The sequence below is a fragment of the Oncorhynchus clarkii genome, chromosome 33, assembly GCF_045791955.1.
Source record: "Oncorhynchus clarkii lewisi isolate Uvic-CL-2024 chromosome 33, UVic_Ocla_1.0, whole genome shotgun sequence".
In the NCBI taxonomy this organism is placed as follows: domain Eukaryota; kingdom Metazoa; phylum Chordata; class Actinopteri; order Salmoniformes; family Salmonidae; genus Oncorhynchus; species Oncorhynchus clarkii.
The window spans coordinates 32200446-32219122 of NC_092179.1; the positions used below are offsets into that span (position 1 = coordinate 32200446).

Sequence of the window (18677 nt, forward strand, 5' to 3'; positions counted from 1 at the left end):
TAGTACGGTATTAGACTGAGTGTTGGTGTAGTACTGTATTAGACTGAGTGTTGGTGTAGTACTGTATTAGACTGAGTGTTGGTGTAGTACTGGTCTAGTACTGTATTAGACTGAGTGTTGGTGTAGTACTGGTGTAGTACTGTATAGAAACAGAGTTGGAGTCAACATCTGAACTACAATACCCACGACACCACAGGGCAATGACTACACTGGCACTCAATCCACAGAGCTGTCACAGTTACTACCGTTGACTACAGTACCCAGGAGGCAGCAGGTGAGAGAAAGGGCTATAGCACTGGATTGTGGTCCTGTCTGAGACCAGACAGTGACTAGAGAGAAGAGACCAGACAGTGACTAGAGAGAAGAGACCAGACAGTGATGAGAAGAGACCAGACAGTGACTAGAGAGGAGAGACCAGACAGTGACTAGAGAGAAGAGACCAGACAGTGACTAGAGAGAAGAGACCAGACAGTGACTAGAGAGGAGAGACCAGACAGTGATGAGAAGAGACCAGACAGTGTCTAGAGAGAAGAGACCAGACAGTGATGAGAAGAGACCAGACAGTGACTAGAGAGAAGATACCAGACAGTGACTAGAGAGAAGAGACCAGACAGTGACTAGAGAGAAGAGACCAGACAGTGACTAGAGAGAAGAGACCAGACAGTGACTAGAGAGGAGAGACCAGACAGTGACTAGAGAGAAGAGACCAGACAGTGACTAGAGAGGAGACACCAGACAGTGACTAGAGAGGAGACACCAGACAGTGACTAGAGAGGAGAGACCAGACAGTGACTAGAGAGGAGAGACCAGACAGTGACTAGAGAGGAGGGACCAGACAGTGACTAGAGAGAAGATACCAGACAGTGACTAGAGAGAAGAGACCAGACAGTGACTAGAGAGAAGAGACCAGACAGTGACTAGAGAGAAGAGACCAGACAGTGACTAGAGAGAAGAGACCAGACAGTGACTAGAGAGGAGAGACCAGACAGTGACTAGAGAGAAGAGACCAGACAGTGACTAGAGAGAAGAGACCAGACAGTGACTAGAGAGGAGAGACCAGACAGTGATGAGAAGAGACCAGACAGTGACTAGAGAGGAGAGACCAGACAGTGACTAGAGAGAAGAGACCAGACAGTGACTAGAGAGAAGAGACCAGACAGTGACTAGAGAGGAGAGACCAGACAGTGATGAGAAGAGACCAGACAGTGCCTAGAGAGAAGAGACCAGACAGTGATGAGAAGAGACCAGACAGTGACTAGAGAGAAGATACCAGACAGTGACTAGAGAGAAGAGACCAGACAGTGACTAGAGAGAAGAGACCAGACAGTGACTAGAGAGAAGAGACCAGACAGTGACTAGAGAGGAGAGACCAGACAGTGACTAGAGAGAAGAGACCAGACAGTGACTAGAGAGGAGACACCAGACAGTGACTAGAGAGGAGAGACCAGACAGTGACTAGAGAGGAGAGACCAGACAGTGACTAGAGAGGAGGGACCAGACAGTGACTAGAGAGAAGATACCAGACAGTGACTAGAGAGAAGAGACCAGACAGTGACTAGAGAGAAGAGACCAGACAGTGATGAGAAGAGACCAGACAGTGACTAGAGAGAAGAGACCAGATAGTGACTAGAGAGAAGATACCAGACAGTGACTAGAGAGAAGAGACCAGACAGTGACTAGAGAGAAGAGACCAGACAGTGACTAGAGAGAAGAGACCAGACAGTGACTAGAGAGGAGTGACCAGACAGTGACTAGAGAGAAGAGACCAGACAGTGACTAGAGAGGAGAGACCAGACAGTGACTAGAGAGAAGAGACCAGACAGTGACTAGAGAGGAGAGACCAGACAGTGACTAGAGAGAAGAGACCAGACAGTGACTAGAGAGGAGAGACCAGACAGTGACTAGAGAGAAGAGACCAGACAGTAACTAGAGAGGAGAGACCAGACAGTAACTAGAGATGAGACACCAGACAGTGACTAGAGAGAAGAGACCAGACAGTGACTAGAGAGGAGAGACCAGACAGTGACTAGAGAGGAGAGACCAGACAGTGACTAGAGAGAAGAGACCAGACAGTGATGAGAGAGGGGAGACACCAGACAGTGACTAGAGAGAAGAGACCAGACAGTGATGAGAGAGGAGACACCAGACAGTGACTAGAGAGAAGAGACCAGACAGTGATGAGAGAGGAGACACCAGACAGTGACTAAAGAGGAGAGACCAGACAGTGACTAGAGAGAAGAGACCAGACAGTGATGAGAGAGGAGACACCAGACAGTGACTAAAGAGGAGAGACCAGACAGTGACTAGAGAGAAGAGACCAGACAGTGATGAGAGAGGAGACACCAGACAGTGACTAAAGAGGAGAGACCAGACAGTGATGAGAGAGGAGACACCAGACAGTGACTAAAGAGGAGAGACCAGACAGTGACTAGAGAGGAGACACCAGATAGTGATGGGAAGAGACCATTGATTTGATAAATTAGCTTGTCATATATCACTTAGTCCATAGTAAAGACACAACACAGGGTGGGGATCACATGTATAGGAAAACTAGGAAAGCACACATGAACACAAACACACCTGCCCTCTGATAAACTGACACACACACAAACATACAAACACAGGCCCAGGCCCATAGTATTCAAGTTCTTGAGGTTCAAGGACAAGGTAGCGGTTCTGCAAAGAGCCAATAACTTGAGGGGAACGTACATCTCTCTCAACAAAGATGATCCTGAAGCTGTGCTCCAGAGGAGAATATAACTGATCCTGGGCATGAAAGCTGCCAGAGCGCTTGGGGATATTGCTTATATCCGATATGAAAGGCTCATTGTCCACCCTCCCTCCCAAAAGCCTGGAAGGGATTAGAGAGCCAAGCCTATGGGTTCGTAGCTTCAACCCCGCAGCACACGCACGCATGCATGCACACACACACACACACACACACACACACACACACACACACACACACACACACACACACACACACACACACACACACACACACACACACACACACACACACACACACACACACACACACACCAATTGATTAATGGACTGCTAAATGTGCTTTAGGCACGTTCACTCAGATGAGCAGGGACCCTGGGCATCTTTCTTTTGGTGTTTTTCAGAGTCAGTAGAAAGGCCTCTTTGGTGTCCTATGTTTTCATAACTGTGACCTTAATTGCCTACCGTCTGTAAGCTGTTAGTGTCTTAACAACTGTTCCACAGGTGCATGTTCACTAATTGTGTATGGTTCATTGAACAAGCAGGGAAACATTTTACAATGAAGAACTGGGAAGTTATTTGGATTTTTACGAATTATCTGTGAAAGACAGGGACCTGAAAAAGGGTCATTTCTTTTTTTGCTGAGTTTAGCAGTAGCAATACAAGCATATAACATCTATAGAAGAGACAGGGATACTTATGGGGGAGGTGTTGCTATTATACAGCACCAGTCAAAAGGACACACCAACTCATTCAAAGGTTACATTTTTTTTTACATTGTAGAATAATAGTGAAGATTTTAAAACTATGAAATAACACATATGATAAAAATAAAAATAATAATAATATATATATATATATAGGGGATTAGAAATGATGCAGACAATTACATAGATGGAAGCTGCAATCTACCTGATCTGACCCCCTAAACAAAGGTTCCTACAGCTGGGCCTAAAACAGTGTTTAATAAGAGATCATACAAACGTGTGTGTATGATGTTAAAACATATGTGTTGGTCTGATGTGATGAATAAGGAGCATCCAGACGCTGCACTTTGTGAAATTGCTTCTTTCCGATTATTGATAAGCATGTCCCTGTTAAATTGACAGTTAGAACTCCATGGATTGATGAGGAATTGAAAAACTGTATGGATGAAATGAGATAATATGTCTGTCTGCACATCTGACTGGCTGACTTACTGCAAATTGAGAAATTATGTTACTAAACTCAACAAAAATAAGAAACTGTACTATGAAGCCAAGATCAATGATCTAAAGAATGATGGGGGGGAAAAAAAGTTTTATGGGCAGAAAGACAAATTCAACTCCATCTTTCATCGAATCAGATGGCTTATTAATCCCAAAACCATTTGATGTTGCCAATTATTTGAATGATTAGTTCATTGGCAAAGTGGGCAAACTTAAGCAGAAGATGTCAACAACGAACAGTGAGCCATCATACTCAATCCATTAAAAATAATATATAATAATGAAAGAAAAACATTTGTAAGTTTGAATTTTGTAAAGTTAGTGTGCGACAGCTGGAAAGATGATTGTTATCAATCAATAATGACAAACCTCCTGATATTGACAACTTAGATGGAAGGATACTGAGGGAAGACAACCACATATCACAGGCATATAAAGTACATTTTTTCTCAATAACGTAGCTATCAGTAGAGTTGGGGGGAGGTGGGTGGGTGGGGGGGGGGTCAAGTGCAAGGTCTGGTTAAGTTTTTTTGAGGTGAGGAGGAGGATCATTTAAGATACTGTATGAAGAGGTAGGGTTTCAGATGTTTTGTGGGCAGGGACTCTGCTGTTCTAGCTTCAGGGGGAAGCTGGTTCCACTATTGGGGTGCCAGGACAGAGAAGAGCTTGGACTGGACTGAAAGGGAACTGCCCTTCCGTAGGGGTGGGAGGACCAAGAGACCTGAGGTGGCAGAACGGAGTGCTCGGGTTGGAGTGTAGGGTTTGATCAGAGCCTGAAGGTAGGGAGGGGCAGTTTCTCTTGCTGTTCCATAGGTAACCACCATGGTCTTGTAGTGGATGCGAGCTTCGACTGGAAGCCAGTGGAGTGTGTGTAGGAGTGGGGTGAGTTGAGAGAACTTGGGAAGGTTGAAAGCCAGGAGGGCTGTAGCATTCTGGATAAGTTGCAGGGGTTTGATGGCACAAGCAGGGAGCCCAGCCAACAGCGAGTTGCAGTAGTCTAGACGGGAAAGGATATGTGCCTGGATTAGGACCTGCGCCGCTTCCTGTGTGAGATAGAGTCGTACTCTACTGATGTTGTAGAGAATGAACCTGCAGGAACAGGTCACTGCTTTGATGGTTACAGAGAACAACAGGGTGTTGTCCAGGGTCACGCCAAGGTTCTTTGCACTCTGGGAGGGTGACACTGTGGAGTTGTCAACCGTGATGGAGAGGTCTTTGAGCGGGCAGGTCGTCCACGGGAGGAAGAGCAGCAGAGGTTGAGCTTTAGGTGCTGGGCTGACATCCCAGTTGAGGAATCAGCCCGGCAACCAGAAATGTGTGTTGCCACCTGGGTGTCAGAAGCCGGGAAGGAGAAAAGTTGTTGAGTGTCATCTGCATAGCAATGATAGGAGAGACCATGTGAGGATATGACGGAGCCGAGGGACTTGGTGTAGAGAGAGAAGAGGGTTTAGGATCGAGCCCTGGGGGACACCAGTAGTGAGAGTACATGGTGCAGACACAGATCCTCTCCACGTCACCTGGTTGGAGCAGCATGCCAGACAGGACGCAGAGTGTACAGAAACTGAGACAACCAGCCCTGAGAGGGTGGAGAGGAGGATCTGATGGTTCACAGTGTCGAAAGCAGAGGATAGATCTAGGAGGATGAGAACAGAAGAGAGAGAGTCAACTTTGGCAGAGCAGAGAGACTCCGTGACACAGAGAAGAACGGTCTCTGTTGAGTGACCCGTCTTGAAGCCTGACTGGTTAGGGTCAAGAAGATAGTTCTGAGAAAGATAACGAGGACATTGATCAAAGACAGAATGCTGAAGTAGTTTGGAAAGAAGGGATACAGATCTATAGTTTTTGACGTCAGATGAGTCAAGTTTCTTGAGGAGGGAAGCAACTTGGGACATTTTGAAGTCAGAGGAGACGTAGCCAGTTGTCAGGGATGAGTTGACGAGGGAAGTGAGGAATGGGAGAAAGTCTCCAGAGATGGTCTGGAGAACGGAGAAGGGGATGGGATCGAGCGGCCAGGTTGTCGGAGCGGCCAGACAACAGGAAGTAATCTGGATAGAGAGGGGAGAAAGTCTCCAGAGATGGTCTGGAGAACGGAGAAGGGGATGGGATGGAGCGGGCAGGTTGTCGGAGCGGCCAGACAACAGGAAGTCATCTGGATAGAGAGGGGAGAAAGAGGTCAAGGTGTAGTTCTGTGTGAGTGAGACCAGTGTACTCAATAGGCTGAGTGAATGAGTAGTCGATGTCGTCAACCTTTTTCCGCAGAGAGGGAGGAGGGAGAGGGTGGAGGATTAAGGAGGGAGGACAAGGTGGAAAAGAGTTTCCTAGGGTCAGAGGCAGACACATGACATTCAGAGTGGTAGAAAGTGGCTTAAGCAGCAGATACAGAGAAAGAGAAGGTAGAGAGGAGGGAGGGAAAGGATGATAGGTCCTCCAGAAGTTTAGTTTTCCTCCATTTTCTCTCAGCTTCCCGCAGCCCTGTTCTGTAAGCTCGCAATGAGTCACTGAGCCACGAAGCAGGAGGGGAGGGCCGAGCCGGCCGGGAGGTAAGGGGACAGTGTGAGTCATAGGATGCAGAAAGGGAGGAGAGTAGGATTGAAGAGTCAGAATCAGGAGACAATGAGGGAGAAGCATTTAGCAGAAGGGAGAGATGATAGGATAGAAGAGGAGATAGTAGTGGGAGAGAGAGAGAAGATTGCGACGACGCATGGCCATCTGGGTAGGAGCTGAAGGGCTTGGGTTGGAGGAAAGGGAGACAGAAAAGGAAACAAAGTAGTGATCAGAGACCTGGAGGGGGGGGGGGGGGGGTGCAGTGAGATTAGTAGGAGAACAGAGATCTGGAGGGGGGGGGTGCATTGAGATTAGTAGGAGAACAGAGACCTGGAGGGGGGTTACAGTGAGATTAGTAGAAGAACAGAGACCTGGAGGGGGGTGCAGTGAGATTAGTAGGACAACAGAGACCTGGAGGGGGGTTACAGTGAGATTAGTAGGAGAACAGAGACCTGGAGGGGGGTCACAGTGAGATTAGTAGGAGAACAGAGACCTGGAGGGGGGTCACAGTGAGATTAGTAGGAGAACAGAGACCTGGAGGGGGGGTCACAGTGAGATTAGTAGGAGAACAGAGACCTGGAGGGGGGTCACAGTGAGATTAGTAGGAGAACAGAGACCTGGAGGGGGGGTCACAGTGAGATTAGTAGGAGAATAGAGACCTGGAGGGGGTTACAGTGAGATTAGTAGGAGAACAGAGACCTGGAGGGGGGTCACAGTGAGATTAGTAGGAGAACAGAGACCTGGAGGGGGGGTCACAGTGAGATTAGTAGGAGAATAGAGACCTGGAGGGGGGTCACAGTGAGATTAGTAGGAGAACAGAGACCTGGAGGGAGGTTACAGTGAGATTAGTAGGAGAACAGAGACCTGGAGGGGGGTCACAGGGAGATTAGTAGGAGAACAGAGACCTGGAGGGGGGGTTACAGTGAGATTAGTAGGAGAATAGAGATCTGGAGGGGGGGTCACAGTTAGATTAGTAGGAGAATAGAGATCTGGAGGGGGGTCACAGTGAGATTAGTAGGAGAACAGAGACCTGGAGGGGGGTCACAGTGAGATTAGTAGGAGAACAGAGACCTGGAGGGGGGGTTACAGTGAGATTAGTAGGAGAATAGAGATCTGGAGGGGGGTCACAGTTAGATTAGTAGGAGAACAGAGACCTGGAGGGGGGTCACAGTGAGATTAGTAGGAGAACAGAGACCTGGAGGGGGGTTACAGTGAGATTAGTAGGAGAACAGAGACCTGGAGGGAGGTTACAGTGAGATTAGTAGGAGAATAGAGACCTGGAGGGGGGTCACAGTGAGATTAGTAGGAGAACAGAGACCTGGAGGGGGGGTCACAGTGAGATTAGTAGGAGAACAGAGACCTGGAGGGAGGTTACAGTGAGATTAGTAGGAGAATAGAGATCCGGAGGGGGGTTACAGTGAGATTAGTAGGAGAACAGAGACCTGGGGGGGGTCACAGTGAGATTAGTAGGAGAACAGAGACCTGGAGGGGGGGTCACAGTGAGATTAGTAGGAGAACAGAGATCTGGAGGGGGGTCACAGTGAGATTAGTAGGAGAACAGAGACCTGGAGGGGGGGTCACAGTGAGATTAGTAGGAGAACAGAGACCTGGAGGGGGGGGTCACAGTGAGATTAGTAGGAGAACAGAGACCTGGAGGGGGGTCACAGTGAGATTAGTAGGAGAACAGCCTCTAGTAAAGAGGAGGTCAACAACTATCTGCAAATGATGAGCAGTTCACACACCATGTAGGCTACTGGGAAGACAGGCAGAACTGAAAGTAGATGGACCCAGCTAGCAGGAAGTCAGGCAGAACTGAAAGTAGATGGACCCAGCTAGCAGGAAGACAGGCAGAACTGAAAGTAGATGGACCCAGCTAGCAGGAAGACAGACAGAACTGAAAGTAGATGGACCCAGCTAGCAGGAAGACAGTACTAGACCACAACATTATATTAATCACTCCTGGAGATATCCAGAGTCCTCTAGCTATAGAACAAATCAACCGCAGCTAACTCCTGAACAAGGAGTTTCAGTCAGTTTTGGAATGGGTGGCCAGTAATAAACTGGTCCTGAACATCTCTAAAACTAAGAACATTGTATTTGGTACAAATCATTCCTTCAGTTCTAGACCTCAGCTGAATCTGGTAATGAATGATGTGGCTGTTGAACAAGTCGAGGAGACTAAATTACTTGGCATTACCTTAGATTGTAAACTGTCATGGTCAAAACATATAGATTCAATGGTTGTAGAGACGGGGAGAGATCTGTAATAAAGGGAGAGGTCTGTAATAAAGGGAGAGGTCTGTAATAAAGGGAGAGGTCTGTAATAAAGGGAGAGGTCTGTAATAAAGGGAGAGGTCTGTAATAAAGGGAGAGGTCTGTAATAAAGGGAGAGGTCTGTAATAAAGGGAGAGGTCTGTAATAAAGGGAGAGGTCTGTAATAAAGGGAGAGGTCTGTAATAAAGGGAGAGGTCTGTAATAAAGGGAGAGGTCTGTAATAAAGGGAGAGGTCTGTAATAAAGGGAGAGGTCTGTAATAAAGGGAGAGGTCTGTAATAAAGGGAGAGGTCTGTAATAAAGGGAGAGATCTGTAATAAAGGGAGAGGTCTGTAATAAAGGGAGAGGTCTGTAATAAAGGGAGAGGTCTGTAATAAAGGGAGAGGTCTGTAATAAAGGGAGAGGTCTGTAATAAAGGGAGAGGTCTGTAATAAAGGGAGAGGTCTGTAATAAAGGGAGAGGTCTGTAATAAAGGGAGAGGTCTGTAATAAAGGGAGAGGTCTGTAATAAAGGGAGAGGTCTGTAATAAAGGGAGAGGTCTGTAATAAAGGGAGAGGTCTGTAATAAAGGGAGAGGTCTGTAATAAAGGGAGAGGTCTGTAATAAAGGGAGAGGTCTGTAATAAAGGGAGAGGTCTGTAATAAAGGGAGAGGTCTGTCTGTAATAAATATATGTTCTGCTGTTTTGACACCACACTCCACAGAGCAAGTCCTGCAGGCTCTGGTTTTGTCTGATATGAATTATTGTCCAGTCATGTGGTCCAGTGCTGCAAGGAAAGACCTAGTTAATGTGCATCTGGTCCAGAACAGAGCCGCATGTCTTGCTCTTCATTGTAATCAGAGGGCTGATATAAATACTTTGCATTCCAGTCTCTCTTGGTTAAGAGTTGAGGAGAGACTGACTGCACCACTTCTTCTTTTTATAACAAACATTCATGTGTTGACAATTTCAAATAGTTTGCAAGGTCACCTTACACACAGCTCTGACATACAAACTTACCCCACCAGACAAGCCACCAGGGGTCTTTTCATCGTCTCCAAATCCAGAACAAAATTCAAGAAAGTATACAGTTACAGTATATAGAGATATTATTGCGTGGAACTTCCTTCCATCTCATATTGCTCAAATGAGCAGCAAACCTGGTTTAAAAAACCCAGATAAATCAACACCTCACGGCACAACACCTCTCCCCTAATAGACCTAGATAGCTTGACCTAGATAGCTTGATCTAGATAGTTTGACCTAGATAGTTTGACCTAGATAGTTTGACCTAGATAGTTTGATCTAGATAGTTTGTGTGTATGTATCGATATGTAGGCTACGTGGGCCTTTTGTAAATTCATGTAGTTCTGTCCTTGAGCTGTTCTTGTCTATTAATGTTCTGTATGATTTCATGTTTTGTGTGGAGCCCAGGAAGAGAAGCTGCTGCTTTCACAACAGTTAATGGGATCCTAATAAAATACCAATACCTCCTCTCCTCTCCCCCCTCCTCTCCTCCCCCCCCCCCTCCTCTCCTCTCCCCCCTCCTCTCCTCTTCCCCCCCCGCCTCCTCTCATCTCCCCCCCCTCCTCTCCCCCCTCCTATCTTCCTCCCCCTCCCCTCCTCTCCTCTCCCCCCTCCTCTCCTCTCCTTCCTCCTATCTTCCTCCCCCCCTCCTCTCCTCTCCCCCCCTCCTCTCCTCTCCCCCCTCCTCTCCCCTCTTTCTACCACTTTCTCCTCTCTACTCCACTGTTGACTCAACTCTCTGTCCTCTACCCTCTCTCACCCCATCACTCCTCCTCTCCCTCTCTCTCACCCAATCTCTCCTCCTCTTGTGTCCTCTGAATAGGGGTCAGAGGTCAGGGGTAAAGGTAAACATGGAGGATGAGTTAAACTCAACTCTGAGATTAGTAGTGGTGGCCAGGAGGAAGGGAGGTAGGCACCTGTTGTACATGTGGCTTTAAAGTGAAGAAGAAAGAGGACCTTTGACCTCGGGTCTAAAGTAGTGCACTATATAGGAAATATGGTACCGTTTGGGACACAGCCACGGAGAGAGTAATAGTGTGATGGAGTCCGCCAGCAGCACCAATGAACTGTATAGCCTCAGTAGAACTAGCTGAAAGCTACATTACTATATTATTGGAATTTAGTGAACCCCGCCAGCACACTTCATTACCCACAATTCAAAACGCATTAACAGTGAAATTAAATGGATCCACTCAACTAAAAATGGCTTCCCTCCCCTCCCGGATACGGTGTTGTAACATGGACAGTGTGACAGAGAGAGGACAAGTACCCCTGGATGGTGACTGATGGAAACTCTACGTGTTAGTAATGATTAACATGTCGACTGTTGCTAGATGGAAGGTCCTTTTACGTTGCCCTGGGCACAAAGCCACAGCAGATCAACAGTAGTCCACTATATAGGGAATAGGGCCCTGGTTAACAGTAGTCCACTATGTAGGGAATAGGGCTCTGGTTAACAGTAGTTAACAGTAGTCCAGTATATAGGGAATAGGGCTCTGGTTAACAGTAGTCCACTATATAGGGAATAGGGCTCTGGTTAACAGTAGTCCACTATGTAGGGAATAGGGCTCTGGTTAACAGTAGTCCACTATATAGGGAATAGGGCTCTGGTTAACAGTAGTCCACTATGTAGGGAATAGGGCTCTGGTTAACAGTAGTCCACTATGTAGGGAATAGGGCTCTGGTCAACAGTAGTCCACTATGTAGGGAATAGGGTGCCATTTGGGACTCAACCATACACATAGGAACTGTCCTCCAGCTTTCTTTACCCCACAGAATGGGACACAGTCTTTTATTTAGTTTTAATGTAGTAGTGACTGTGTTATGTGGTTGGATGCGTAGAAGCCGTACGCAGAACAGAGATGCCTAGTGACTGTGTTATGTGGTACTATACCTTGTGATTTTGAAGATGCGTAGAAGCCGTACGCAGAACAGAGATGCCTAGTGACTGTGTTATGTGGTACTATACCTTGTGATTTTGAAGATACGTAGAAGGCGTACGCAGCGCAGCACAGAGATGCCTAGCGGGGACATGATCTTGGTCTCCACCAGAATGGTCTCCAGGATGCCTCCACACACCACGAAGCTGTCAAAGCGGTTGAACAGAGACACGAAGTAGGCCTGTAGACCCAGGCTGTACATCTTTAACAGCATCTCCCCTGTAAACAATGCCAGCAGGACCTTGTTGGCTATGTCTGGGGAGAGAGAGAGAGAGAGAGAGAGAGAGAGAGAGAGAGAGAGAGAGAGAGAGAGTGGGACAGAGAGAGAGAGAGAGAGAGAGAGAGGGAGAGAGAGAGAGAGAGAGGGAGAGAGAGAGAGAGAGAAAGCAAGGGGGGAGAGACAGAGAGAGAGAGAGAGAGAGAGAGAGAGAGAGAGAGAGAGAGAGAGAGAGAGAGAGAAAAAGGGGGGGAGAGAAAGAGAGAGAGAGAAAGGGGGAGAGAGAGAGAAAAAGGGGGGGAGAGAGAGAGGGAGAGAGAGAGAGAGAGAGAGAGAGAGAGAGAGAGAGAGAGAGAGAGGAGGGTGGTGAGGGTATATAACTTCAAGTAAGTGTCCAGTATTTACAGATTTATATGAAATATGACCTAGAATTGAGTGAAATAAGGTCATTAAGTTCGTTATGAAGCAGTTTTTCTAACCAGGACGACGCTGGGCCAAACCCTCCCCTACCCCCGACGACGCTGGGCCAAACCCTCCCCTACCCCCGACGACGCTGGGCCAAACCCTCCCCTAACCCGGACGACGCTGGGCCAAACCCTCCCCTAACCCGGACGACGCTGGGCCAAACCCTCCCCTAACCCGGACGACGCTGGGCCAAACCCTCCCCTAACCCGGACGACGCTGGGCCAAACCCTCCCCTAACCCGGACGACGCTGGGCCAAACCCTCCCCTAACCCGGACGACGCTGGGCCAATGGGACTCCCGGCCATGGCCGGTTATGGCACAGCCCGGGAATTAACCCGGGTCTGTAGTAACGCCTCTAGCAATGCGATACAGTGCTTTAGACCGCTGCGCCACTCAGGAGGCCCAGAATATTAACTTTTAAAAGTGAGATTTTCACTATAAAATTACTTTAGGATTAGTGAGGTGTAGAAACCAACAGTTTATTGGATAAAGGAGAGAGGTGAATAGAAGGAGGGAATACATGAGAAAGACTAAACAACAGATGATTTACTAAAGATATTTTGGCTACTCTGAGGAGAGAGGAGGAGAAAGACTAAATAACAGAGATTATTTAATAAAGATATTTTGGCTACTCTGAGGAGAGAGGAGGAGAAAGACTAAATAACAGAGATTATTTACTAAAGATATTTTGGCTACTCTGAGGAGAGAGGAAGAGAAAGACTAAATAACTCCCTCCACTCGTGTTTGTGAATAAGAATATTGTATTTACATGATGTGACAGATGCTATTCTGTGTTGTTGTCTCTGTACTTTGGGGAACCAGGATGTACCAATGGTAGCAAACTCTTTGTGTCTCAGTCAGAAATAAACTTATGTTATTGAGTTGTTTTAAGATAAGTGGTTGTATTATAGTACTATATGTACCAGATAATGTACAATACACTATGGTGCTGAGATAATGAAATAAAATGTACTGGAACTTGAGCTGCTGTTGATGTGTCAGTACCTTGGTCCTCTGTGAGCCAGTTAGCCTGTTTATGGTGCTCTGAAGGTGGTATTGATGTGTCAGTACCTTGGGCCTCTGTGAGCCAGTCAGCCTGTTTATGGTGTTCTGAAGCTGGTATTGATGTGTCAGTACCTTGGGCCTCTGTGAGCCAGTCAGCCTGTTTATGATGTTCTGAAGGTGGTATTGATGTGTCAGTTCCTTGGGCCTCTGTGAGCCAGTCAGCCTGTTTATGGTGCTCTGAAGCTGGTATTGATGTGTCAGTACCTTGGGCCTCTGTGAGCCAGTCAGCCTGTTTATGATGTTCTGAAGGTGGTATTGATGTGTCAGTACCTTGGGCCTCTGTGAGCCAGTCAGCCTGTTTATGGTGCTCTGAAGCGATGGTTAGAGTGTTGAGGAAGACCAGGAAGATCACCAGCCAATAGAACACGCTGGATTTGACCCCCGCTCGACACTTACGACGACACAGACGGTTCCACCGCCGCGAGTACCGACTGTAGAGAGAGAGAGAGAGAGAGAGAGAGAGAGAGAGAGAGAGAGGGGGAGAAAGACAGACAGTGGGAAAGAGAGAGGGGGGAGAAAGAGGAAGAGAGGAAGAGGACAGGAAGAAGAGAGGAAGGGAAGAGGGGAGGAAGAGGAGGGAAGAGGAGAGGAAGAGGAGAGGAAGAACAGATGAAGAGGAGAGGAAGAAGAGCAATAATTTCTCCGTTTCAGTAACTGAACCAATGATCATGACATGCAGCAGTGCAGCAGGCTGGAGAACGTTGGACTGTGTCCTGAAACAGAGCAGGGAGTCAGTCTCTCAGGGGAGGGATGAGGAGGAGAGTGGAGAGGAGATGTGAAGGGGACATTAGGCAGCGGTTCAACTAGGACCAACAGGTGGTTCAGAGCCCACTGTCTCCCGACATGATTCATAAGAGTCTGTAGAGCACTCATGTTACACCAGAGACAGATAACATAACAGCAATGGACAGAATAACACTGGCTACATCCCACATGGTACCCTATTCCCTATGTAGGGCACTACTTTTGACCAGGGCCCATAAAAGTAGTGCACTATGTAGGGAATAGAGTGCCATTTGGGACACAGCCACTGAAAACAATAACAGGCTATCTGAGTAGTGTCTGGCAAGGGACCAATAGGGACCTCACCTGGAAGATAAATGAATTGTCATTAATTCTATCAGGCATTCTATTGGCTCCGGAACTTCAGCTTTTCTTTATTCTGGAACCTTCCCTGATTGTGATTGTCATGGAAACTACAGGTACATGATTCTGTTTCGGCATGTCATGGCACACATTGATAGAGGAACAAGGAACAAGGTGCACATCACATGGGACACAAAAAAATGTGTTAAACAAATCTAAATATATTTTAGATTCTTCAAAGTAGCCACCCTTTGCCTTGATGGCAGCTTTGCACATTCTTGGCATTCTCTCAACCAGCTTCACCTGGAATGCTTTTCCAACAGTCTTGAAGGAGTTCACACATGCTGAGCACTTGTTGGCTGCTTTTCCTTCACTCTGAGGTCTAACTCATCCCAAACCATCTCAATTGGGTTGAGGTCAGGTGACTGTGGAGGCCAGGTCATCTGATGCAGCACTCCATCTTGGTCAAATAGCCCTTACACAGCCTAGAGTTGTGTTTAGTCATTGTCCTGTTGAAAATCAAATTATAGTCCCAATAAGCGCAAACCAGTTAGGATGGTGTATCACTGCAGAATGTTGTGGTAGCCATGCTGGTTAAGTGTCTTGAATTATAAATACATCATTGACAGTGTCACCAGCAATGCACCCCCACACCATCACACCTCCTCCATGCTTCATGGTGGGAACCACACATGCAGAGATCATCCGTCTCACAAAGACACGGTGGTTGGAACCAAAAATCTCAAAATTGGACTCATCAGACCAAAAGACAGATTTCCACCAGTCTAATGTCCATTGCTGGTGTTTCTTGGCCCAAGCAGGTCTCTCCTTCTTATTGGTGTCCTTTAGTAGTGGTTTCTTTGAAGCAATTCGAACATGAAGGCCTGATTCACGCAGTCTCCTCTGAACAGTTGATGTTGAAATGTGTCTGTTACTTGAACTATGTGAAGCATTTATTTGGGCTACAATTTCTGAGGCTGGTAACTGGGTCTTCCTTTCCTGTGGCGGTCCTTATTAGAGCCAGTTTTATCATAGCGCTTAATGGTTTTTGCGACTGCACTTGATGAAACTTTCAAAGTTCTTGAAATATTCCGTATTGACTGACCTTCATGTCTTAAAGTAATGATGGGCTGTCATTTCGCTTTGCTTATTTGAGCTGTTCTTGCCATAATATGGATTTGGTCTGTTACCAAATAGGGCTATCTTCTGTGTACCACCCCTACCTTGTCACAACACAACTGATTGGCACATTAAGAAGGAAAGAAATTCCACAAATTAATTTTGAACAAGGCACACCTGTTAAATGAAATGCATTCCAGGTGACTACCTCATGAAGCTGGTTGAGAGAATGCCAAGAGAGTGCAAAGCTGTCAAGGCTTCTCAAATATAAAATCTGTTTTAATTTTTTAACACTTTTTTGGTTACTACATGATTCCATGTGTCTTATTTCATAGTTTTGATATCTTCACTATTATTCTACAATGTAGAAAATAGTAAAAATAAAGAAAAACCCTTGAATGAGTAGGTGTGTCCAAACTTTTGACTGGTACTGCACACACGCACGCACACACACATACACACACACACACACACACACACACACACACACACAGGTCCATCCAGCAGCCAGAAGGGATGAAAGAAAGAAAGAAAGAAAGAGAGAGAGAATGAAAGAGAGAAAGAGAGAGAAAGAGAGAAAGAGAGAGAGAAAGAGAGAAAGAGAGAAAGAAAGAGAGAAAGAGAGAGAGAGAGAGAGAGAGAGAGAGAAAGAGAATGCGATGTGATGACATCACATGTACTAACCTGAACTTGGATTTGGAGATTCTATTTCTGGAAGGAAAAACAGAATGGATTATACATACAGAACATACTGAACAAACATAACGAAGCACAAGACAACATGACAACATGGACCACAGGTGTCTCAGGAACGAAGAGGGGAGGAGAGGAGAGGTGAAAAAGAGGGAGGAGAGTAGAGGTGAGAAGGGAGGAGATTTGAGAAGGAGGGAGGAGAGGAGTGGTGAGGAGGGAGGAGATTTGAGAAGGAGGGAGGAGGGGTGAGGAGGGAGGAGAGGTGAGAAGATGAGAGGAGGACTTTTATAGATTCCTTTCTATCTTGGTCTGGTCAGATCCTGGCAGATTCAGCTACTGTTGGTACTATCACCATGTGTTACCAGATTCAGCTACTGTTGGTACTATCACCATGTGTTACCAGATTCAGCTACTGTTGGTACTATCACCATGTGTTACCAGATTCAGCTACTGTTGGTACTATCACCATGTGTTACCAGAGATCCTGATGGTGGTGATTTGGCACATATAGTTCACTACTATATGCAAGCTCTGGTCTAAAGTAGTGCACTATATAGGGAATAGGGCTCTGGTCTAAAGTAGTGCACTATATAGGGAATAGGGCCCTGGTCAACAGTAGTGCACTATATAGGGAATAGGGCTCTGGTCTACAGTAGTGCACTATATAGGGAATAGGGCCCTGGTCAATAGTAGTGTACTATATAGGGAACAGGGCTCTGGTCTAAAGTAGTCCACTATATAGGGAATAGGGCTCTGGTCTAAAGTAGTGCACTGTATAGGGAATAGGGCTCTGGTCTAAAGTAGTGTACTATATAGGGAATAGGGCCCTGGTCTAAAGTAGTGCACTATATAGGGAATAGGGCTCTGGTCTAAAGTAGTGCACTATATAGGGAATAGTGCTCTGGTCTAAAGTAGTGCACTATATAGGGAATAGGGCCCTGGTCTAAAGTAGTGCACTATATAGGGAATAGGGCCCTGGTCTAAAGTAGTGCACTATATAGGGAATAGGGCTCTGGTCTAAAGTAGTGCACTATATAGGGAATAGTGCTCTGGTCTAAAGTAGTGCACTATATAGGGAATAGGGCCCTGGTCTAAAGTAGTGCACTATATAGGGAATAGGGCTCTGGTCTAGAGTAGTGCACTATATAGGGAATGGGGCTCTAGAGTAGTGCACTATATAGGGAATGGGGCTCTAGAGTAGTGCACTATATAGGGAATAGGGCTCTAGAGTAGTGCACTATATAAGGAATAGGGTGGATTGGGTGGCATTTTAGACCAGTCTAGTTGTTTCTGTCTCAACAGCACTGCCAGTGTGTGTAATAATATCAGTGCTGTGTTTTAGTGGGACAGGGACAGATCTCGTCATGTATTCTGGCCTTCAGACAGATCAGTTGGCACCATCTCTGACTCTAACATAAACATGCTCATGGGAATAGATATCCTCTACCAGGGTTATTGATGACCATTTCGGAAAGCGCATCTGTGTGTGAATGGTACTACAGTCCTGGCGCACTGAGCAGTATACGCTCATATCAACTACCCAGAGGCCTGCTAGCTGAACAGTATACGCTCATCTAAACTACCCAGAGGCCTGCTAGCTGAACAGTATACGCTCATCTAAACTACCCAGAGGCCTGCTAGCTGAACAGTATACGCTCATCTAAACTACCCAGAGGGCTGCTAGCTGAACAGTATACGCTCATCTAAACTACCCAGAGGCCTGCTAGCTGAACAGTATACGCTCATCTAAACTACCCAGAGGGCTGCTAGCTGAACAGTATAGGCTCATCTAAACTACCCAGAGGCCTGCTAGCTGAACAGTATACGCTCATATCAACTACCCAGAGGCCTGCTAGCTGGACAGTATACGCTCATCTAAACTACCCAGAGGGCTGCTAGCTGAACAGTATACGCTCATCTAAACTACCCAGAGGGCTGCTAGCTGAACAGTATAGGCTCATCTAAACTACCCAGAGGCCTGCTAGCTGAACAGTATACGCTCATATCAACTACCCAGAGGCCTGCTAGCTGGACAGTATACGCTCATCTAAACTACCCAGAGGGCTGCTAGCTGAACAGTATAGGCTCATCTAAACTACCCAGAGGGCTGCTAGCTGAACAGTATACGCTCATCTCAACTACCCAGAGGGCTGCTAGCTGAACAGTATACGCTCATCTAAACTACCCAGAGGCCTGCTAGCTGAACAGTATACGCTCATCTAAACTACCCAGAGGGCTGCTAGCTGAACAGTATACGCTCATCTAAACTACCCAGAGGCCTGCTAGCTGAACAGTATACGCTCATCTAAACTACCCAGAGGGCTGCTAGCTGAACA

The 18677-nt window shown here is 46.7% G+C and overlaps 1 protein-coding gene across 1 annotated transcript in view; it reads right to left on the bottom strand.

Moving 5' to 3' along the window:
• The window catches only part of LOC139393293 (calcium channel, voltage-dependent, L type, alpha 1C subunit), a 511196-nt gene that overhangs the window by 56646 nt on the left and 435873 nt on the right, over nt 1-18677 (bottom strand). The window contains exons 12-14 of the mRNA XM_071141816.1: nt 16333-16359; nt 13714-13874; nt 11726-11951 (exon numbers count right to left, since the gene is read on the bottom strand). Coding sequence (XP_070997917.1) covers nt 11726-11951; nt 13714-13874; nt 16333-16359 — 414 coding nt within the window. The remainder of the gene's footprint in view (nt 1-11725; nt 11952-13713; nt 13875-16332; nt 16360-18677) is intronic.